This window comes from Pseudopodoces humilis, chromosome 6, assembly GCF_049639895.1.
Source record: "Pseudopodoces humilis isolate 2021_Gansu_Grassland_sample_001 chromosome 6, ASM4963989v1, whole genome shotgun sequence".
NCBI classification, from domain to species: Eukaryota; Metazoa; Chordata; class Aves; order Passeriformes; family Paridae; genus Pseudopodoces; species Pseudopodoces humilis.
Genome location: NC_142205.1, coordinates 57,198,651 through 57,222,747, shown reverse-complemented (window position 1 = coordinate 57,222,747; position 24,097 = coordinate 57,198,651). Strand labels below are relative to the sequence as shown.

Below are 24,097 nucleotides of genomic sequence, written 5' to 3'. Positions count from 1 at the left end.
CAGTAGCTCTGTCCTGTGGGGTGGCAGGCCTTGTACCAAAGATTGTGAAGTAACTTTACTGCTGAAAATCCTCCAGCCTTCCAAACCCCAGCAAGAACAAGCGAGCCCACCCTAAACTGATTTCCTTGGATGGCACGGCACAGAAATAATAGAGGCATGTGCCTGCCTCTTTGGGTTTTCCTGCTCTTTCTTTCAGGGAAGAAGCCAGAGGATAGGTAGGGCTGAAAGTTGCATCTGGAGAGCACTGCTATGTATTTGAATTCTTGTTCCAAGGTCTGAATCCTGCTGGAAGCAGCAGTAGGTCCTGTTCCTATCCCTAGAGTTTCCCGAAGTCAAAAGGCAGGCAGCGAGTCTGCTGGCAATGGCACGGCAAGGCGCATTCGGATGGAGTAAATCAGGATGTGCAGCAGGAGCGCTGAGGCGTGGAAAATGGCCATGTGTCTTTTGTGGGAAGGTAATTGGGATGGGGGCTTGGCAGGAGCTGGATCGGCCGAGGTGGAGGCGACTGCCACAGGTTGATGGGCAGGTGATCCGGCAGCCTGGCCAGGGCGGCACAGGAGGGCTGCCTAATATGCTGTGTGCCCTAAGGGCCTGGGGGAACACAGTTGGATTATTATGTTAATGCCTGAGCCTGCTGCCCTCTTCCTATCCCAGCTGGGCTCCCTGTTGTTAGGAACTGCTTTGCTCTGACAGTGGAGTAATATACTTCGTGATTGAAAGGGCAAAGGGGCTGGCGAGAAAAAAGAGCAGGCCTGCACAGATATGTAAATGAAGGGGGAAAGGCTGTAGGAGGGTTTGCATGTAGGTGTGGGTAGAAAGTTTATTAGGAAATGAGTAATATAAATCTGCTAATTGAGTTGTTATTTACAAGTCCCATTCCATGATTTGTTTCTTTGTGCATTACCCCCCCTAATGCTGATGTACAGTGAATTCGAAGTGCTTACCAAAGCAGGCACTTAGGCTGATTTATTTGAAACCGAGGTGCTATAATACACTGGTACCACTGTACAGTGCTGACAATGGTGTATTTTTCAGGACTTTGATTACTGTTTCATGCTTTGCCACTATATTGCTACACTACAGCTTATAGTGGTGATATGATTCTTTTATGTATTGTAGGTAAGTATATCACTCTGAATTTTGTTGATACTTCGAGAGTAGGATATAGATACAGATTACAGGAATACCTTTGTTATGGTGTTAGAGCAAATTGAACTTTGATTCAACGAGATGATGACGATGTTGTGATATTTTTCTGAGGTCTTTCTTGCAGTACAATTGACTAAACAATGACTGGGTTTTAGAATGAATGTATATGTGAGATGAAAGTGTGTTGCACAGATAGATGGGGGAGGCTTGATGTTTGTTTGGTTGGGTTTTTTTCCTGATGATGATATGGCCTGATATACTGAGTCTTTCTCTGCCTTTTATCAAGCTTCTATCACTGGCAAAACGTGATTCAAAATACCAGTCAGATGGGATTTCTAACATCATTATTTGTCTGTTTTACATCCCAAAGTTCTGATCACCAACTAGTCAAATAAATTGCTGTTCTATAAATTGAACTTTTGAAAGTGAAAGCTATTTTTAAAAAATGCCACTAGTGTGTCGGATATAAAGTTTTCTGATAGATGAGGTGCTGCTCATGGAGCTGGTACTTGGTTTGTCACAAAGATGTGATTTCTGATTGCTCCTAGTGTATAAGGTGTCTTTTTCTACTCTTCACACATCTGGGTATCCCAGTTCTGTGCCTTATCTTTGTGTTCAATTGTATTGCTGCTCTGCCTCGCTCTTAAGAAGGGGTCTGTGTTGGCATGGGTACCTCCTGCTGTGCAGCAAAATTGGCAGCTCTCACACTTCTGACCTGGCAGTTGTGAATGTTCTTCTTGCATAGTGTTATTCACTTATGCATCTTCTGTTACTGAGGTACTGTGTGGTGAAAAAGAACTGGATCTAGATTTCTTCTGCAGACTTAGTGCAGATACAGGATGTTCTGGGCATGACAGAGAATTTCTATAGCACTTGCCCCACTGGGTGCCTGTGGATAACCATCACAGGTTAGTAACAGGTAGTAACATTATCTGGGTCCTGCTGGAGCCTTTGTACTTAACACAAAATTATTGATTTCTTTATTGAGGTGTCCTTGGAGTTCTTCGTAGGCATATCAGAATGTGTTGTACCTTTCTCTACAGCTTATGAGTTAAGGTGAGAAGATTGTTTTCACACAAAATGCTGAAAAATAGGAGCATTGATATAAAATAATTGCTTTCTTGTTGAAGGAGTGTGTTTTCCAGAAACTGCATGTTTTTCTTTCACATTGTATCTGCACTAGTTCTTGAGTAACAGCTTTGGGAATACAGAACTCAGGCTACATACTGTCTCAAATAGGGAATATTTCCATTCTTGGTTTGGTTTTATTTTTTTCCCTTCTTCCCCCAGTTTATGCAATTAAGACTTTGCAGAAATGTTTCATGTGCCTTTCAGGAAGATCTGTTTGTAAATATTTTGTTCCAGGTCAGGTTAACTTTGCTTAGTTTTGCAAACAAATTATTTTCACAAAGTCCACATTTTTCAGTATAACTTAGGTGTTCCTTATTTCCATTTCTCATGGTAAACTGATCTCCCTGGCTGTGTCTTCTCAGTGCATTGTAAGAATTTGATAACAGCACTGCATTGTGGATCAGCTGGAAAGCTTTGTGTGGCAATAGTCACAGAGGCCATCTTCCACTAGGCATGGGAGAAATTCAGCTGCAAGCAGCAAAATAACAAAATGAAATTATTGAAAAAGAAAAGTTCAAACATGGCACCAAAACTAGTGATCTTAAAGATAGGGGAAACTTAGGGTTAAAGCACACATTTAAATACTGCAATATCCCTTATGCTGCATATTCCAGTTTTCAGCCAGCTCTGGATGTCAATGGAAAATTCAGTGAATGCTGCCACAAAGTGCATGTTCAATGTGAATGGCAAGTTTTTAGCTTTTTGTAGTGAAACAAACTCACAGCCAGCACAGCTTTTGGTGATCCTCTGCTCTCCAAGAGCACAAGTAGAATTCTGTACATGAAACCTGTAGGTTTTAGTGTTTTCGCTCCACCTTTTCTTCACAGAAGTAGTGGTTATATAGTAGTCTATATGACCCATTAGAAAGTCAAGTAAATTACTTTAAGGAAGTAATAAAATACCTTTAATTTAGCTGCTAATGAGTTGCTATGTATTTTGTATATATGTTTACATAATAAATATATACATATAAGAAGGAAAATTCTAAAGAACAGTTTCAGCATCTTTGTAGTTCATGATGTACTCATGCTGCTTGTCAAGTAGCTGTGAAGACAAGCTCCTGACCCAGACTTGATTGGCATTTCAGTATTAATCCTTGCACTGCATGGAAGACAAGCCCCTTCTACCCCCTTTGGAGCAGCAGTCCACTTGAAAAATGGGGGCAACCATCTGAGTAGAATTTAAAGATCTTCTGGGCATGATTCAGAAGAAGGGTGGTGGTAAATACCACTGCTGTAGTTAATTTGTTGTCAGAAAAATGTTGCTGATCCACTGCTGAATTCCTTGGGCATATTTTGGGGATATGTAATATATAAAGATGCACATTTAGGCACTTTCTCACTCTGTGCATATGTAAGTTGTAGTTATATGAATTACTAATATAGAGGGTGAAAGTAGCTGAGCAGCATTTCAAAGAATGCAGTTGCATGCATCCATGTTGTTCCTTTTTATCTTTCATGCAGTGGCTGTTATGTTGGTCTCTTGCTTATTGTATGTAACTTTTCTTTTCCTCCTCTCTCTGCCACAATATTGCAGTGTGCAGAGCTTTGGCTGGGCTCATAAAAAGGGAATTTCCTGTACCATATAATACTGGCTTACAGAAAAGCGTAACCTTTGGGCTAGGTTAAGAAAAAATAAATTGTCCTTCTCTGAAATATGGACATTTGTTGATGAGATGACAAATTCTGACACGAACTCCAGAGCTCAGGATTCATGGATCTGTGCAGAGGGCCACACTTAATTTATATTTTACAAAGCTGCTGTTTCAGCCAGCCTCCCCATGCTGTGGCCTTCCTTGCACTGGTGTTATGTTTCCCCATCTCCTGTCATTACACAACTGTAATAGTGAAGCTGTTGCCAGTGGTCTTTCTGTTGACAGGGACTTTCATAACAATGCTATTCCAAGCTGGTTTTTAAGGCCTGGCATTTAAAATGTCTGGTTCTGCTACTAACTGCCCAGAAAGCAATATGACAGCGGGATATTTATAGAAAAATCCTGGTGCAGGCTCAGCCTTAGAGTTAATGCAAAGGGCACCTTTTAAAAAGTGGCCTTGTGCTTTCATTTCACTTCAACAGGGAAGTAATACTCTTTGGAGTTGTGGGATGCATTGTTTAACTAGACCTCTAATCATGTTATGGATGATGTGTCTCCAGGAGAATCAGGGGACAAGACCTTTAAGTGTTTTTATCACAGCTTAAGATCTCAGAAAATGTGAACTTAAATAAAAGTATGTTTGGGAGGTTGTTATTGCTCTGTATCCTTTTGAGGATACCTTCCACAATCTTTTTTTTCTTTTTTTTTTTTTTTGTTAGAGAGAAAGTCCTTTACAGTTACGAAGTGTTTGACCATAAGAGAGGAACAATTTTTTGGCAATACTACTTTTTTAGCACTGCTCAGTTGAGCCTCTTTTATTAAATCATTGTTCAGCAATCTGTTTGTTCTGGTATGAGACCCAGTGTCTTCACTGCTAAGGTGAAGAAACCCGGAGTTTCTACGAAATCATGATGTGCATAAGGCTTTTGGGTAGTTTTGATAGCCAAGTGCCAGTGACTGGTTAAATTCTTAATATTCTGCCCTTTAACTACATATCACAGGCCAAATGTATGGCAGCTAAGGCTTACACTTCACAATTTGAGAGTACAAGGGAGAAGTTACCTTGTTTTTCCCTGATTAGGAAAATTATGGAAATGGGCTTTCCATTTGGGGAAAAATACATACAAAAATTTGGCAAGATGCCTTTCCAGGAACTCAGAGCTTTCTGGTGTGTCAGAAGTTTGTGGAGAGCTAAGTCAGATGCTGGAGCATGGTGTTTATGCACGTGTGTGTTTGGTCTGAGAAAGCCTGCGTTGTAATGAGCCTGTCAGCTTTAAATCACTGCTTGTGCCAATGTTTACACTGGCACTGGGCTGTCATCTTAATGTTTGCATTTGCAGTTTTTAAGTAGATGAGGAAAAAAAGAGAAACTGCCTCTGTTTATTCATGTTGGTATTCAGAAGTCCACTGCCCCGTTGTAGGAGCCAACAGTGGAAGGCACTGTGTCGTACAAGAGTGATTTTGTGTTTTGAGCTGCAGCTGACAGGAGGATGGGAAAATTAAATTAGATCTTCAGGGTACTGCTGGGCTTGGGGTATGACTGTCACACAAGGATGAGGTGAGAGCATTGGTGGCTGTCTCTGCTTACAGCCCTTGTCGCTGTCAAAAGGAGGAGGATCACGGTTGTAGAAAGAGGAAGACTCCCTTACCTTGGTAACCTGAAGGAATAGACAAGGCTTTGCAAAGGTTGTGTGTTGACTACATTTGTGTTTCTAAATATGGCCTAGATGGCCTTTTTTTCTGCTTTTCCTGTGAACATCACACAAGTTTTGTTTGCTACATAGCCACTGGAGCATCTGGTGTGGGTAAATCTTTGCCATTTAGGATAAAGCAAAGAAATTATGAACAAAGCGACAGCATTGTACAGCTGATGGTGTGAGCTAGTCAGGCAGTATGCGCTGTTCATGAAGCCTCTCATCTGTTCTGTACCTGAGGAGACCCAGTCTTGGCTCTTTCAATGAGAAAATGGACATTCCAGCTCCTGACAGAGGTTCTTTCCTCCTGGCTTTATTCATGTGATATTTCTGATGGCAAAAGTCTTTATCTTCATTCAGCTCAATTATACAAGGAATCTCAAGTAAAATGAGATAAAGTAGTGTTGCTTTCCAACCTTTGCTAAACACAGATTTCCTCTTACTCATCTTTATATTAGTATTGATGGAAATTTGCAGAGTGACACATAAATGTTCCTGAGACCTGAATGATTAATGTTTGCCATTTGAATTGTTAGCAAATGTTTACATTCTGGTTTTATTCTCTGGAAAAAAACACTTCAGTGAATATACTCTTCTGGTTTTCAGTCTTTCTTCACCTCCTGCCTCTGAGTGAGAAATACCATGCTGACACTCCAGTTGCTATCAGTAGAGACAAGGTAGCATTTCTAACAAAAAGAAAGTGAACAGGATAGTTTTCTTTATCTGCCTCAGTATTGCTGAAATTATTGATGAAAAACAGAAATCCTTCAATAGGAAGATGTAACTTAATAAGTGTGTTCAAAAAGCTTTCCTTTTTAACAGATGTTTTTGTATGTGTAAATATTATTTACCAAAAGGTGGTGATGGATATGAGGAACTACAAAAATCAGGGAATGAAAGACTGATTTTCAACAGAAACAACTTTGCTGGTGAGAGGCAATAACTCTCTGCCAGCAGAGGCCACAGCTTGTTTTGGTGCCCTGCTTGTGGCAGAATGTTGTGCCTGCTTGAAGCACCACCAACTTCTACTCAAGTGATGGCAACCTCTGGCAGCCTGGAACAGAGGGCTCAGCACAGTGTTTTAGAGAGAATCATTCTCTGGATGATGTTACCCTGTGAAATGCAAACAAACAACAGATTAGTTATTCTATTTTCATTTTATGGTGCCTTTTCAGTGTTGTTTCCCTAGAACTGATGGTTATTTAACATGGTTGAAATAAAGCAATGTTTTCATGTTGTCAGCACAGCTCTAGGGGCAGGTTGGGGGTTAGGTGATATCTTTGCTATCTTTTTCCCAGTCAGAAAATTGTGTTGGACCACAGGGGACATGGTAGTGAATAAATACATAATCTCTTCCATACTTCGGGGTTTTTTTGTTGGTATACTGGAGGCTTCTTGGTTGATGGGTGTAGTTTGTGTGTGTGTGTGTGTGTATTTGTGATTCTCTGGATTTTTTATTCATTTTTTTAATAAGAGCATAAGGTTACATGCATCTCTACTGAAATAATTAGTATAATTTTGTATTTTTTATAAGAGACTTTTTGAACATCAGCACACTTTTTTTTGGGAAAATTTATTTGGACTCAAAATTTAGTTGCTATCAAAGTTTTGTGGGGTTTCATTTGTTTTGTGTGGGTTTTGTGTTTTTTTTCATATTTTGTGTGTTTGGGTGGTTGTTGGTTTGGGGGTTTTGTGTGGTTTTTTTTTTTGTTGTAAACGTAATACAGCAGTTGTGGTGCCCTATCACATATATAGCACATGGGCTGGAGTCATGTGTAAGATGTATTCTCCAGCTTCTGTTGAATTCAGTATGGAGTGTACATACATCAGAGTCAAGTCTAGACCCTGTTTTTTCCCAGAGATGATGCTGGATGATACTTTTATTTAAGTTCACATTTTCTGACGCTGGATGAAAGGCACGTGCTTTGCCTTGGAGGGGGCAAGTGCACTTCTGGAGATTTGGTTGAGCAGTTAACACTGCCTCTTTCATTTCTGCCATGCTGGAGCAGGATTTTTATATGCATTTTAACAGTTATTTAAGAGTCCCCATATGCCTAGAAAGGAATCTGAATATATGTGCCTTTTTTAAAGCTGCATCATAACTAGGTTATTCCATCAATACAGTAGAATGACTGGGAGCTGCAGTTGGAACAATATGTAAAAATACAGCTTGTAAAAGATTTCCTTTATTAACTGTCATCATCCACAGAATATATGTTCAAATAAACGTTGTGTAATAACTAAATTTGAGATTAATAGGCCCCTTAAGAAACAGCGAAGTCATTCAGGATAGTCAGTGAAAAATAGCCTGTAAGACTGTTACATGCACATATTGTCCTGCTTACATGCTCTCTCTGGTGTCATTCCCATTTATCAGTGTCAGCAGGCTCTGTTCTCATTAAAACACTCTTGCACAAAAGCAACTTAATTTTCTTAAGAGAAGAGGACACCTGATTCAATTTAGTGCTCGAAACCAGGAACTTGAATATATATATATTTTTCCTGTCTGAACTCAGATGAATAGTTATGAACAGCAACACAGATTAAACCTTATTAGGTATATTTATATTCTGTTTGCAGTAACAGTGCTGTGGCAAATAGCTTTCTACAGAGATGTACATCTTGTTATTGGAAACAGCAGTTAAGACATGAGCTGAGGTAACACTCACATAAGATTTTATTTTTAAACAGGAGATTGAAGGATCTGTTTAAAGGGACTTTGCCAACTCATTCAAGTTACTTCTGACATCCTGCCTTTTTCCACCTTTTCGAACTACACTGATTTCTTTGGTTAGATAAAATTTCCTTTTCTGTCCTGTTTGGTCAAAGCACTTCCATCGCTTTCTTCAGTCTTTTTTTTTTATTTTTTTTATTTTTCCTTTCTTCTTCTGTCAAAGAGGAGACATAGTTGTATTAAATTTTGCAATAATAGTATGGATGCTGTAAAATGTCACACTACCACATCATGTTTTCTGTCCTCTACTGCATAATCCTGCGCTAGAACTGTCAGAGTCCTTGTCCCTCCCCAGTTCTTTTCTGCTCTTCTGGGTTTTTCTTCTTCACTGTGCCTTGTGTTAAATAGGATAATTAGTCTTATTGCTGATGCTTGAGTGTGTGGTACATCCCCCTAGTGCTCAGATTTTAACTGCAGGGAATGGCAGACAGACACAGAACAGCTCTGTATCATGCCCAGGCTGCTTCCTTCCAGGATGTTCTGAGGCTGTTTGGTTTCATTACGCTGCATCTGTGGCCTTGACCCTGGAATGTCCTTTCCTCAGAGCAGGGATGACTTGGGGCCAGACAGGCCCTGGTGTCCATACAGTGTGCTGTTCCAGCTGTGGGGTGCCTGGGGGTAAGGCTTAAATACATCTAGGAAGGTTGTCTCCCTAAAGACTGCCAAATGACACTCAAGAATCCAATGGTTTAGTATTGAAGCAGTATACACATATAGGTGAGAAATTATCTTACTTTTTTCTGAGGTCCACATATGAAGCTGTGAGGCACTGCCCTTTCCCTGTACTCTGCAATAAAGTTCCAGTTTAGTTGTGCATAGCAATTTCTTCAAAAACCTTCTGATAATGATAAAATATTGCTGTTTGACCCAGGTGTGCCAAATGTGGCCAGGGTGTCTTTTCCTGTTGTTTAATGTAGTCTGGCTATGTTGTTATCAAAACAATATCTAGTCTAATAAATTCCAAGGTAGTTTAGTTTGGTACCAAAAACAAGGCAATGAAACAAAGTTCAGAACGTGATCTGTATTTAATACTTGAATTCTAAACACACATGTTTGATTTGCTGCCCGACATGTACTTGCTGCTGCATTTGGATCCACACCTGAGGGGAAATGCTTAGCCCCTTGGTAGTGGCTTTGCCTTTCTCTTCCATCTTTTACCAGCCTTTGTTGCCAAGAGGATGTCTTGGATTTTGTTGCTGTCAGTGTAGAAATCTTAGCAGTGTTTTCCATACGTATATTCCAGGATAAGGTGAGACATGAAGGGATGAGGCTTTGTGCTAGACCCTGGTTTGAGAAGAGGAAAGTTTCTGTCAGGTGCTGCCGGGCAGATATCCTTCAGAGGTGGCCTGGTCATTTCTCATTTGGAATTCTCCCTTGAAATGTAGACCACGAGAGCATTCCCTCAAGCCCAGGGCCATAAAGAGTTGACTGAAATTGTACCTGCCTAATAATAAGTGAATTTGTTGTTTAATGGAGCTAATGTGTACAATTGTTAACTCAAGTGATGCTGTCCACGTTCTTCTGTACTTGCCCTGTTAAGAGTCTTGGCAGTAACCTTCAGTCGTGTCTCTTGAGTTGATACAAAGACAGAAAATTTGTTTAGTTGTTGATACTGCTGCTTTTGAATGTGGGCTGACCTTACATTTCAACACATGGCTATGCACTTATCTTTTGAAAGGACTTTGCTATGGATTTTATAGCGCTCTCACCTCATACTAATGGTAAATGCAATGAATGGTTTGCAAACACATGCAAATCTGAACTTGGAGTATTATAAAGACATCCAAATGTTTTCATGTTTTATTGTTTCATTTAAGCTGACTGCAGATAGTCTGATATCTGTCGAAGCACAAAAAGAGCAAACACTAAAAAAAGTGATGCAATAATAGTGACTAATAAATGTCTCAAATAGAAAATGAAGAGCCTGGCTGTATCATGTGTCAGCACTAATGTTTATTTGTATCATCCCTCTAAGGATTTCAGAGTGCTTTTTAAGGAATGAATTAATTTTGACAATGCCCTGTGAGGTATGTATCCCTTTGATAGAAGGGAGTTGGAAGCATGAAAGTGTTTAAAATCTAGAGGGTTATGCTACTACATACCAGGTATGTTTAATCACAAATTGGAGCAGATAATTCAGTTTACTACTAGTTTGTTTAAACTGAACAAGAATCACAAATAAAAGCCCCAGGTTTGTGAGTGTGAGAAGAGATGACTTCTGAGTTTATTTTGCCGGGGAAATGTTTACAAAGAAAACTGCAGATAGAGTAATTGACATGTGTAAGTCCTCCCTCACTGAGGCGAGTAATCTGGATGATTGTATCTTAATTTGCAGTCTTCCTGATTTCCCCCCCCCCCTTTTTTTTGCCTTTAATGAGTGTTTCATCATCTGCTATGGATAATTTCTGACAGTTCAGAGAAAGGGAGATAAAAATTGTAAACTAGTGTTTTCCAGAACTGGTTGTGAATTATGAGTTTTGCATGTGATTGGCTAAACAACTGAAGCATAAAATTTGTCCAAGATTGTTGTCTTAGTCCCTGTTACATGCTTGAGGTTATTTAAAAAATCCAGATATCATCCAGATGGATCAGGAAGGAATAATAGAAGTTTGGTTGTGGTCAAAATACCACCATCTAGTATCTCTCAACACTTTTCCAGATACAGAATTTTTCCTGGAAGTGGACTTGCAGCCTGTTTTAAGTAAAATGATGTCATATCTCTAGATAATACTCAGGTCGGGATTGGTAGCCATGCTTCTAGGTTTGTGTGAATTGAAATAATGTGTCTTTGCTTTGCTACATGAAAGTATCAGTTGTACAGCTTCAAATACAAGTAGAAAATCCTGATTTAATTCACACTTGTTGAAGAATTGTTTATACTACTCATGCTTCCTTTCAGCTATAATCTCTGGCAAGAGAAGCTGTTTGGACTTGTGCCTCTTTTCTTTTTTTTTTTTAATGTTCAAAAAAGAAATGCTGATGAGAAAGAGGTGTTAAAATATGTTACTGTAGTTTACAACTGTCAACTATAATGTTTTATTTAGCTGTATCTATTCAGATGCTCCCTCCACAACATGGAATGCCATATGCCATTGTCCCTGTTAGTAAGCAAGTCAGCAAAGGTTTCCCAGTCTGCATTTGTTTTTGTATTTGGGCCACTGAGGAGCTGTGGTCCAGTGCCATCTTTTATTGATAGGGCCAACAGAGGAGGAATCTAATGAAATTATCAAAGCTTTGAATTAATTATGAACTTGAATAAGAAAGCTAAGCTCTCTAGAGCCAAGGATCTCATTACCCATTCATTTTCAGTGCATCCTCTTATGGAGCAGAAGGCAGGTTCAGCTACTGCTCCTACCCTGATTTTGGACTTTATTCAAACTTGCTCAACTCACTAGCAGCCTCTTGTTACTAATCTGTGGCTGGAAGTGTCCAGGGTGATTAATTTTCCTCTAAATTGGCAAGTAAATGGTAGATTTACCTCCTCCCTTTCCTCTTACCTTTGCTGTGTGGCTTTTCATCATCAGACTGGCTGCCATACAAGAGTTTCTGTTCTTTCTTGGTAATTGGGTAAAGCAATGCAAGACTCAAGTTTTAACTTCCTGGAATTTGATGAGTTCATATTAAGAAATAATACTCCTACCTTGTATTTCCTGGATATTTAGGTAAGCACAAGCACTTCTTAACTCATTATCAAAATAGTTTATTTTTTTATTTTAAAATACTGTGGAGTGAAAAGTAATGACATTTTTGCCTCAGAAGTATGGGGTCATTGTGGGGTTTTTCTTGGTTGGGTTTTTTGTTATTCCTATTTTAAATTCGTTTGTCAAGCTACAGGAAATTCTCTCTGTCAATACTTTATTATGATGAACTATTAAAGTAGATTATTTTCCAGGTTAATATTTCATAAAAATTGTTAGAAGTGTATGAAAATGCAGTATTTTAGTTAAATCAGGTAATGTTTATTTTAATTAATAGGTCAGTATATAAAAATGTTCCTGGCAAGTTAGAGGACGAGTAGTGAGACCAAGCTTCTGTGTAATATTCTTAGTTCTTGTGGATATTCCTCTTCAGTCGATCCACAAGGATTTTCTTCTCCTCCTGCTTTTGTCCATTTCAGCACATTATTTATGAATGCATAAAGCAGAATCCATCAGTCTCCATAAGTTACAGGCGACTGGCAATTTTTTGGGCAGTGTCTAACTGCCTAATCGTCTCTGTGTATGTGCGTATTTGGAGAATCTAATAGCTTGGTGGGTGGGGAAAGAACATTTTGTGCTTGCACTGTAGCTATTTACCATTGGTGATATTTATCCTTTTTCTCTTTTCAGGCAGCTGCTATATTTAATTCCGCTTTTGGAAGTTTCTTGGTAAGTAACACAGTGTTTATAGCAAGTGCTTTGGTAGTCTCGTTTTTTAACAGTGTCATTGGTGTGTTTGCATTTTTTCCACGTTATTGTTGGTGGAATTTTGCCGTTCAGATTGCAAAAATTTGAATCATCTTTCAGTTTATGTCACCATGCCTTTAAATATGGATATTGCAATTTCTTTTATTTTTGTTAAAGTCTTGAGAAAGGTAGTGAATAAATTGTCTTTATGGGCTTGTGGTAAATTAATAATGTGTAAACATATCTTAATTTCCTCCTTAATGGGTTAACAGAATCTATTATTATGCAGATGTTTCAGACATGGGCATCAATATATTGATTTTTCTAATAAGGCCCATCAAATACTCATTATTTTCTATCAAGAGGCCATGGATTTTGAAAAGAAAACATGACCCAGCTGATCAGAGAGTAGATGCTAATTTACTCAGTGACTTGTCATTTGTTTAGCATATTTTACTGTCAGTGGAGCCACTCGATGTCTCTGAGGAACACACTAAAAGAGCTAGATATGGGAAAGCAATCAATCCAGCTGGAAATATAACTGTTTCTTTAAAAAGCAAAAGCAGTGTTTGTGGTCCTGATGGTCTACAAACACTTGGAAAGGACACTGTAAAGAGCACTAAATGTATTTATGAAGAAAGGAAGAATAGATTTCTTTTGCTGATGTGTTAGTTAGAGAAATACTAATGAATATTAAATAAAAAATTATTTTATGTGTTGGCAAACTACTGTGACTGTTTATTTAGGCAGATAATAATTGAATTTGTTCTTACTAAAATTTATGCATGTTTAGAAGTATGTGTTTGTGATGCCAGTCTTGTGTCCTGATTTTATGCTATGATGTATAAAATGAATGAATGATAAAAGAATTCAAATTAGGAAGTTGAAATCCTAACTGTGGGTACAAAATAACTCACTTGTTATTTATGGCTCATTTTTTGTTTATTTATTTAATGAAAAGCTGGCTTTTAGGAGCTTAAGTATATGGAACTGTACTATCAAGAGATAAAGTCACGTAGCGCTTTGAAGTTGAAGCAGTTGTTCTGCTGCATTTTTGAGGGACTAGGCTGAAGTTAGGAGGATGACTGTAAGTTTTTTTGGGGTATAGATGACCACTCACATGATTACAATATCACCTCCCAAGTACTTGTCCTTTTTGTCGCCTGTAATGTCCTCCTTCTGTGGGCCTGCCTCAAACTGTGGAAGTGTTGGAAAAACTGAAGTCTGTGTGTGTGTGGTATTTTCTCTTGTTGCTTGGCACGAGCTCCTGTTTTTTCTGCTGTCTCCAGCTTTCAGTTCAAGAGGTTTCTGTGAATACCCAAAGGCTCAGTTCAGCTGCTATTTGAAGATATCTTTTGGCTTCAAGTAATAATTTAGGCTTCACTGCATCTGACTACAATGCTGGTTCTTAGTAAATCAACAGAGACATATTTTCAATTTCTAGTAGCTGCTTGCATCTCTTTGAAGAAATCTGAGTTTAAGAAGATGAGTTAGTTTTTGCCTTCATGAAATACTCCTAATTTTGGTTTTGGTCTTAGTTTGTGATCACTGGAAAGTTTTGCTTACATGTAATTACCTAGTTTCACTTTTTGTTCCCTTCAGGTCTTTTTGCAAATGTTGGAGCAGCATTGCAGTAAACATCATTCTTACGAAGTTCCCAGAAAAGACTTTTCAAAAATATTAAAGATCAGCTAGAATGAAACCACAGTACCAGCTGATTTTTTCTCATTACTGATTTCTTTAGAATAACATGGTAAAGACACTGGTTACTATTAAGTTAAAAATATATCCACACATTTAAACACTTGTTCTGGTAATTGTACTTTGAAATCATGTTTACATAGGGAATACATGTGTATGACACAAAACAAATCACAAATATGTTTACTGAGTGCTTTGTTCTTACAAACATTTCATTAGTTATGAAGCTGATAGGATAAACTTTGTGACTGAAATGTGATAGTAGGCCAGGGACAGTAGCAAGGAGACAGAATTGTTTACCAGTAGTTTTACAGTGGTGTGGATGTACATGACCTTGAATCAAGCAGCTCCAGATGTGGAGCACTGGCAGGTGCATGGTCACTTAGAAAGAAAGTTTGCTGTTGAAAAACTGGCAAAGCATTAAACACATATGTGTTTGTGTGTATATATATTTGTTTGAAGTCAAAACTTTTCTGTAAAATGTAAAAATAATTGGCTTGTTTCTGAGAAGATAATGGAAGGTCCTGGTGGAAGTGGTTTTGGGAATCCATCAGTTTCTATTGGTGCCTAACTTAGAGATTTGGCTATGGGTGGAGAACCTATGTCCTGTATCTTCAATTCATGATTAATCAAAATCACATTTGCATTTTTCTTAGGAGTGTCTAATGATGAGCTGTATGTGGACGGTCTTAGATGGAGTTGTAGACCAAAATTTTATACTTCCACGTGTTCTGGAGATTATTTGGGAGGCTCTGACCTCAGCAAGGCTGAAGTTTTTCTTATATTATTTGTCTTACCACGTGTAGCATGTGGGCAGGTTTTGACACTTGTGACAAAGCCAGGCCAGTGTTCTCTCTTTTCAGACTATGCCCTGTGGGCCAGTGCCTGTGTGTGATAGTGTCAAACAGGCTGATTTAAAAGGGCTGAAAGATGTGTTGTGCTGATTATTCTCCTGCCCCCACCACCTTTTTTTTTTTTTTTTCCCTAAGACTAGGAAATAGTGCTTGAGAAGTTAAAGTAAGCTGTGGAACAAAATGTCAGCAGGAAAATACTCAGTATAATGTTAGAATGATACTGAGATCAGCTTATTCAGGTGAAACGGAACATCTTGTGATGCACAAAATGTAGAAATGCCAAATATGTCTTGATGAGCAGAAGTGCACTTAGATTAAGGACCTGGGGGTGTTTTCACTGGTAAAGAGATTTACAAAAACTACCAGCCAACCACTAAGTAATTCGTTTTTACTCCACCAAAGCCCATATTCCTATAAATATACAGACAAAACAGTGCATGGAATGGTACTGTACATATTTACATTCTTTTATTGACTTAATTTAATAACATCCCAGGTCTAATTAAAACACAGTGTTTGAAAAAACTAATTGTTACAGAAAAGTGTTTTTATATAGCTAGATTAGTAATAACTAATGATAGATGAATTCAATTTACATAAATTTCAGCCAAGAGAATATTTAGGCTCATACCACAGAGGATTGCTCTGAGTTGAGTAGTTAATATCATTATCTCCTCCCCTCGTTTAAGCAGTTTGGTTTACAATAATTGTGGAGCATAAGAAGTGATTTCAGATTTTCCTCTTAATGGGGTTTTTATATAATCTGGTAGTGTTTTACTCATACAGAGTGGTTGGTTATCACAAGGTTGCATGCAGATGGTAAGATAGAACTATGTTAGCTGCTTCCACTTGGAGGAGAGGATACTTCTGCACCAAAAAGCTAAAGAAATTGTTTGGAATGTTAAGTGTAGGTCTGTTGACATTCTTGATGCTGTATGCATTGTCACGCTTCCTATGCATTTCTGTTCTGCTTCTAAAAGATCACAAATACTTGCAAATGTCCAAATCACAGAGCGATAGGTAGGGGACTGCAAAACATGCTGTGCTGACGGTTGTTCCTCGGCTCCTTTGACTTTGTCCAGCTGTCACTGAGGCTGCTCATGCACTGGAGACGTGCTTGGCTGAGAGCTGCACTCAGTTTGCAGTGACAGTGTAATGCCCTGTGCGTGGGAGACTGACTTCTTAGAGCATCATGTCCTCACAAAATGCTCTGCACTGCTAGACTACACCAGTCTTGTCTATTCTTTCTACCTCTCATTAATCTCCTTTCTGCTTGAGACTGTGGGCTGGGAATCCCATAAGATTTTCCAGCCTGTGGTGTGGGTCAGAGTAGGCTGGTTCTTCAGTGCCTTGGAGTTATGAACAGTTAGTGTGAAAGGAGCAGCCATCAGCTTCACCTAAAACAAAGAACTGTAACTGACATCTGAAGGTTTGTGGTGACAGGAAATCAAGAGGAAAAGAGAGGATTCTGGGGACTCTGTTCTGGTGACCACTGGACTCCTGAGAAAACAGCAAAGTGCTGGTTTAAGAATTCTTCCAGTGCTGTCTTGGATTAGCTTTTCTTTATTGAAAGATAATAGATGAAATAAGACACATTTCAGGTGCCCATCATTCCATTAATCCCCTTTGTGCAAACTATGTATGGTTTTGTTCTTTTATCTCACCATCTCTAGGATGGGATGGATCTGGTTCAAAAAGCTCAAATAGTTTTTGGAGTAGCCACATGGCTCGTCAAATCAAGGCTAGTGTTTTTATTTACAGTATCTTCCAAATACAAGCTAAAGGTAGGAGAGAGTAAAGTTGGCTTCTCACACATACACAAAGCTTAGTCGGTTAATGAAAATGTATGGAATTCTTATCTAGTCTGCTTTAGCAGGCATAATGATTTACACAGCCTGACAGCACTAGTGCTGCAAGTAAATGCATTAGTCATAGTGTCCATTTTTCTTGCAAATTTGTGACACAGATTTAATTATGGGAATGACCAGCAACTTACAAATCTAATTTTGGTAGGCTGAGCCAACTTTTTTATTTTAATAACAATGGATTTTTTAGCAATGATTTCATTACTATTTAAAGGAATCCAACCGTATGGAAATAACCAATTGGCTGAATTTATTTACTTTATTTTACCTTAATGGATGTTGAATGGTTTAGATTTATTTAGGGCTTTTTTTATTATCACTTCTTCTATCTTAGTTATATCTAGGATAAATATCCTTATCTGTCTTAAGCATTTCTAGTACAAACATTGAAAATATTTTTCTAAAATCAAGCACATGTTTGTATACCCCTTTGTTCCCTCTTAATTGTGTCTTTGCAGTCTGAAAAGGGGCAGAGCAGTCATCTGGGATTCCCTTTTTACTGTGCTAGCTGTTTACAAGGAAATCTTGCCAGGAAGTCTGTTCACAACAGGTGCTGAATTCTAGATTCAGTCTTGTTTAATTTCAAAGTGAAGCTGCTTTATGGTGGGCCACTGCACTCTTGGAAGCGGTCTTCTCTGGCTCTGTGAGCAGTACAGAGGTGCTGCTGGTTTGTGCTCCGAATTTGATCCAAGTCCTGAGCAAGTTCTCCTTCTTAATCAGCCACTAGGGAGGCACCTTATCCTTGAAGGATTGGGGTTTTTTTGCATGAGTGAAAGGGGATGGCAGATCTTGGCAGCAGCAGGTGTTTGGGCCAGATAGCATGAACCAGGCAGGAAAAGTTTATATTCCATGGAATTTAAATAATCTTGGGAGCCACTTATGTTGCCTTACTGTAACTTATTTCATGGTTGGTGCTCAGATCTCTTGTTATTTAACACCCTCATTTTGATTTCTGCTAGCTGGAGCTGAAATCTCAACATAAGCTTTGGCATCATTGGCTGTTTCCAGGTTTGCCAAGTAACTTTTCAAGGCAGGTAGGCCTTCGCTCTGATTGTGTACTTAAATTTCCAGTGTGCAGCATACTCAGTTGAATACCTAAATTTGAGTTAGTTTGTACTATTTTGGTACAAGCAAGGCAGAATAACAAAGCTCCCTGTGAAAGACGCCCTTCAGCACAGGCTTAAAAAAGGGCCTTGACACACATGATTATTTTGAGGGATTGCTAGGCATGTGCATCCATTCCAGTATTCCTTTACCTTTGATCATTTCTCTCCCTCCCAAAGCCAAACTGACAGAGTGGGTGTCAGTATGAGATGCAGATTTTTTCCGAAAGAAAATAATAATTAAAAAAATCTGCCTATGACTAATGCTCAACTCCTTAAAAATAAAAATAAATAAATAAATAGTAAGTATAAAGGTACAGCACTCAAAAAGAGGTAAATGGGATCTTGCTCCCCAGGGATTGGGTAGAGGGATAACTGGAAATGTGAGTGGTGTAGCACCCACCCTGTGGCACAGTTGGGCTGAAAAGTAATCTCAGTAGGGATTTGCTGAGCCAGGCAGCCCACAGAACCAGTTAACAAATAACAGCACTGCTAGTTATCTTTGAAATGTTACAGAGAAGGAGGTTGGGTAACAGGAACCAAGAGGAAAGAAAATGTGCTGTCGAGGTCTCAAAAGAGTGTCTTCTAGAAGGCCAATGATTACTCCCTGTATTTTTTTTTTTTCCAGTGGCTAAGAGGAAAATGCCTTGAAATCTGCCTAATAAGAAAAAATGAAACCATTAGCTGTCAAATGTGTAGAAATTATGTGGGCTGTAGCTGGTCTCAGGGCTTTCTCAGTTTTCCCATTAGCTTTTGCTACTGATCATTTAATTAATCTCGCTTGGTCTGATGGGACTTAAACAGTCAGTTCTGCCAAGAAAAGTTTGTTTAAAGATAGCAATAAGTAGGCCATTAAATACATCTCTTTGTATTATCTTTGAGGCCAAAAAGTAAGTAACTGCTACCTTTTTGAAGATAAATATATTTGGGTATTCTGCTTTTACCACTTCCTCATATGATAGCAGACAGGTAGGATTTTTTTTCTTGCACCTGCTTTCTTTGGCCAGCAGCCTTGTCTAGTGCACTTGCTTGGCATGGTACATGGTGATGGCTTTTGAGACAGTAGGTTGAATCCTGCCCTCATCATTACTGTTTCCATGGATTAGCAGGCTTTTAGGAAAAGAGAGGGCATTTCTTGGGTTTTTAAAACAAACAGCAAAAGTGGATGTTGCTGGAGAATATTCAGAGGCAGAACTTGGGGTGCTTGTTGCACTTTGGAAAGATAGTGTGAGAGTTGAAGCAGCTTCGTTCTTCCAGTCCAATTGTCACGTAGGGAATTGCAAAGTAGAAGGGAGAGAAGTTTCTATAGCAAAGACTGAACACTCGAAGTACCTTAAACTTTGTTATCTGGCATCCTTCATCTTATCATATAGCGTGGGGAGACTGGAAATAAAAGTGCCTCTGTGATTGTGGTAGTCATCCCTTCTGTTAATGGAAACTGAATATTGGAAATTTATAAAAATGTCCATTTTAAGTGAAACTAATGAATTACAGAATCAGAAGAGTGCCTGTCTTTGGTAACCTATGATTTGGAGACTAGAGAAGGAAATATATGTGTTTAATATTATGTAATCAGGTGATTGGTTGGATTAGTATGTGAATCAAATCTGTGCTGATACAGTTTTAGCATAAAATCAGTTTGTCTAAGATAACTTATGCCATAATTAGCAAGATTTGTCATTGTCCTCTCTAGTGTAAAAATACCACATATTTATCGAAAGAATGTACTTGTTTTGGGCTATTTTTTTTTCTGGTTTTGCTTACTGTGGTTATTGGTCAGAACTTGAAAGAAAAAAAAAAAACAAGACTAAAAACCACAGATAAAAGAATTATCCCAGTATGGAAATTATCTACAGATCATAATGTTGAAAGGGCCTGGGTTTAATTTGTGATTTTCTTTTCTGTAACAGAATGGTTTCCTGGTTTTTTTCTCCAAAATAAAGAAAGTTAAATTAACAGAAAGAAATATCACTTGTTCTGTTATAAAGTAAGAAAAAGGTGTCTGACTTCTAATTAAGTCACTGAACTTTATGTCGTGGAACAGTGTCATATCACTTGAAATTAGTTTTAAAAAATGTTTGTATTGAAAAGCTGCTTTATTTGTTTCTGACGAGTACTTGGAGAAATGTATGTATGTTTTTTTTTTTAAAAAAGGTGAAAATTTACACTACAAAACTTTGAACAGTTTATTTGTAAAGCGAGAGATTTAAAATTTTTGGAAGAATTAAGTTGTGCCTGCGAGAACCAAATGTTTGAATTTATTGGTTCTTTATGTTGGGTAGGTTGGTGCATCAAGGAGAAATTGAGAAGGGAGGCACTGTGAAAGACAATTTGGTTTTTATTTTGCCCTCTCTAGTATCTTTTAATACTGGAAGAAGCATTCCTCTGCATTCCTCTAGGGCTGTGGTTGTACACAAACATGTAGTCATTTGGCCTGATTTAAGGGTAAATGTTCCCTGCAGACAGATTTGGAAATGCACGAAATATGTAATTTTCTCTCTCACTTTTAAAAAATTCATCAAAAGGAAATGAAAATGTTTTTGGAATCTGCTGTTAATGTTCTCTCCCGAAGTTTTGCTTCTGATTGAAATGGAGCAATGTTCTTTCCTCTGTGCTGCAGCTTTTAGTCACCTGCATAAGAAAAGTGTGTGTGGGGTGAGAGGGAGTGGAGAAAAATCCTCCCTTCCTTGGCAATAGGGATATTTAAGTCCCTATTTTGTACTTGATTAGCACTTTGAAGCAGTGCTGCTGCCAGGAGTTGTTTCACCAGCAGCTGTGTAGGTGTGCTGTAAAACAGGAGCTGGTGTGCTGAGCAGTCACCTACACTAATCCATCAGGGAGCACGGAGCTCCTTTTCCTTCTCTGACCACCAAATGTGGATTCAGTAGCTAGCAAGAGTTGAGTTCTAGCATGTAGTACACACAGCAATACCAGTGCTGCATTGTTCTACAAACCTCCTTTTACCTTTAGTTGACTCTTTGTGAGAAGAAAGATATACTAAGCACGTTAATTTATTAAACTTTGTGGGTTTTGGCCCAGAACAGGTTAAATCTCTGCTTGGATTTTTTTTCCTGTGGTTCTTCTCTATCTGACTGAACAGTGCCTGTTCAAAACTCGGCAGTCCTCAGTCTCTAGGGGTGCAAACAAGACGGATGTCATTATTACGCTAAGTTGAGGGGCTGGAAATCATTCCCCTTGCTGTCAGGGTGACAAATACTGTCTTAGTGGAGGTGCCAGAGGTTAGGTCAAAAGCTCTCACAGTCTTTAGCTCAACTAACAAGCAAGGCATGGTTATAAAACTTGAGCTTCCTTTGGAAATTGTGTTTATTATTTATTGTTAGCTTTTTAAAAGTCAGTTTTGGGAAACCATCATGACCCTCCAGTATCAGCCAGGAGTAGTTCATGAATTCTTTTTTTTTTTAATAGCTCTACTTGTGTTGTTGTGGAGAGGCTTCCTTTATTATTTTGTCTTATCTTCTTTGTAAGTATCAAAACAATCTTCAGCTTTCATCCTTAAAGGCACATGTTTGAAAAGACCAGTGATAGTGAAGGAGGGAGGGCACTGTTTTAGTTTATGATATGCCATTATTTGGTTTCTTTTAAGTGTGTTCTGTCAGTGGCATAGAGTTTTCATTTTAACTTCTTGTGAAACCAAAAAATAAACATAAATGCCCAACAAAAAATGAGATTCAAAACACCAGCCCAGCAAAATCCAAACCATCTTGCAGTTAGTAAGGCTCAGGTTTGCTTATACAGTTCATCACCTTTTCTGCATGGCGTGTGGGCAAATGCACTTCCCAACATCTTGTTTCCTCCACCTTCATTCCAGTTGTTCACTCACCTCCTCCTGATTACTTTCCTACAATGATTAGTAAATTGTTGTATTTGTTGCTTCTACTTCCTAAAAAAAAGATTGTATGACAAAATTATTTTTCTAAATTATTTTCTGATGGTACCTTCTTGGTCACTCCAGCATAACTTGCTGCAAGGATGTTTATGTGATGTCGTTTCTCTGAGAGCTGGTAGAAGATCAGACTAGGCAAACATCTGGCTTTATCTGTGATAAACTCTATGCTCTATAAAAGGTGAAATGATTGAAAACTTGCCATTTTTTACTTTCCAAGAAAAAGAATTATTTATACTTGTATCTAAATCAGGTGACTGTGTCAGAAAATTTTGTACATTAATATATGAAGATAGGGTTTTTCATATAATCTTTTGTCTTTCAACCAGTGTACTGAAAGCTCAACATGGGACACTTCCCTTGGATATCTTTATTGGTATCGAGTGTTTAACTTGACTGAGACTGTGCATGACTTGGAACAGCTTTTTGCCCGACATAAACCTGCTGGATGAAGGTTGCATGTGGTTTCACCCTCTCTGTGTACTCTTTCCACATCACCTTGTACTGTGGTAGCTACAGGTGCCAGCACTGATGCCCACCTGAGTGGAAAAACCATTCTGGCTTCTTCCTCCTGGTGTATTCGAGGCAAGCTCTGATAGTCTGAAAATGCACACCTTGCTATGCCTCATTGCTTAATTGTGGTCTACTTTATTAACCACATTTTTACTACTCTGTGGAAAGCAAATGTTAACTGTTTGAAGGAGAACGAGATAACATGAATAATGGGAAAGGGTTTTTGAAAAAAATCAAACCTTTTAATAAAATGGAACGTCAAATACATGAGCATGTCTTTCAAGCAGTGATCAAAAAACGTGTGAAAAGTTTCATATCCTTTTAAAAGTCAAATAATTATCCACTATCATAATTTTTTTTTGTTGGATGGACAGTACAAAGATGAAAGAAAATTTTATAGATAACATTGCACTTCACTGACTGATTGAAGCAGGTGTTAGAAATGCAGATTAAGTATACTGACTAAAGACTATATAAATTTGAAGTGAAAATGCCACTGGTCTGCTTGCAGTGCCCTGCACATATGAAGTTTCAGATAGTTAAATTATTCATTTTATTGCGTGAGATAGTGCAGCAGTTAGGGAGAAGGTCCTCATGCGTTTATGATTTAATTTTTGCCCTGTAATCTTTTTAATATTACGTGATGAGCCGCTGACAGAATTTGAGTCCTTATATAAGTTTTGCTTGGAAAGAATATGATGAATACATAATGCAGGTAGATAAATCCACAGTGAAGGTTTATTTGCCAGTTAGGTGTTTTACAGGAAAGTGCTGTGGAAATACACAATTGTGGGTAAATGCAGTTTCTGTAAAGGAGGGAGTCTGAATGTTAGTAATGTTGCTGTACAAACCTGCAGACCCTGAGAAATCTGAATCTGATCCTTCCACACAGAGTGACATAAGGTGTTAATTTGCAGGGCAGTCTTTTTTGGACGTCACAGGCTTTGTGTAGAAATTATGCTCCATGATGTACAGGTGCCTTATTGTGTGGGTGGTGTGAAGCATGGGAGGAAGGCATTGGAGAGGAGTGAGGGTGTTTTTTTCCAGCAGCTCAGTAACCTGCTAATAAACTGTACTAGACTGTGAATTTAATTTTGTCATGACTTATCAGGTGCCTGGAGCTAGTAATCAATCTGTAACAATTCTAATTCTTGGACAAATTAGAATTGGGAGTGGATTGGAAGAAAGAGTCTCTTAAGGTGAGGAGCAGTACTGAAACCCCTGCTCAGCACACAAGCAGCCAGTGTTGTTCTCACTCCAGAGTGCTATTAGAAGAGTCTGGTGGAACCCCACAATAGCCTAATATCTGACTAGTAGGGAAGACAGCAATGGGGACATGTCCTTGGTTACCTAGAATGACTGCAAGGGAAGGAGAGCTTTTGCAGGATTTATTTCTTAAGTAGTCCCTGGATCTGCTGGTTCTAAAAGCATGATGCTATGCCTCTTTTATTTTGGTTTTTTGTTTGTTTT

General features: G+C 38.5%; 1 protein-coding gene across 5 annotated transcripts in view; it reads left to right on the top strand.

The window, feature by feature from the left end:
- Positions 1-24,097, top strand: part of SLC10A7 (solute carrier family 10 member 7) — a 139,519-nt gene that overhangs the window by 33,365 nt on the left and 82,057 nt on the right. For all 5 annotated transcript variants that reach the window (XM_014254822.2, XM_005525597.3, XM_088056753.1 and 2 more), the window contains exon 5: positions 12,631-12,669. In XM_014254822.2, coding sequence (XP_014110297.1) covers positions 12,631-12,669 — 39 coding nt within the window. The remainder of the gene's footprint in view (positions 1-12,630; positions 12,670-24,097) is intronic.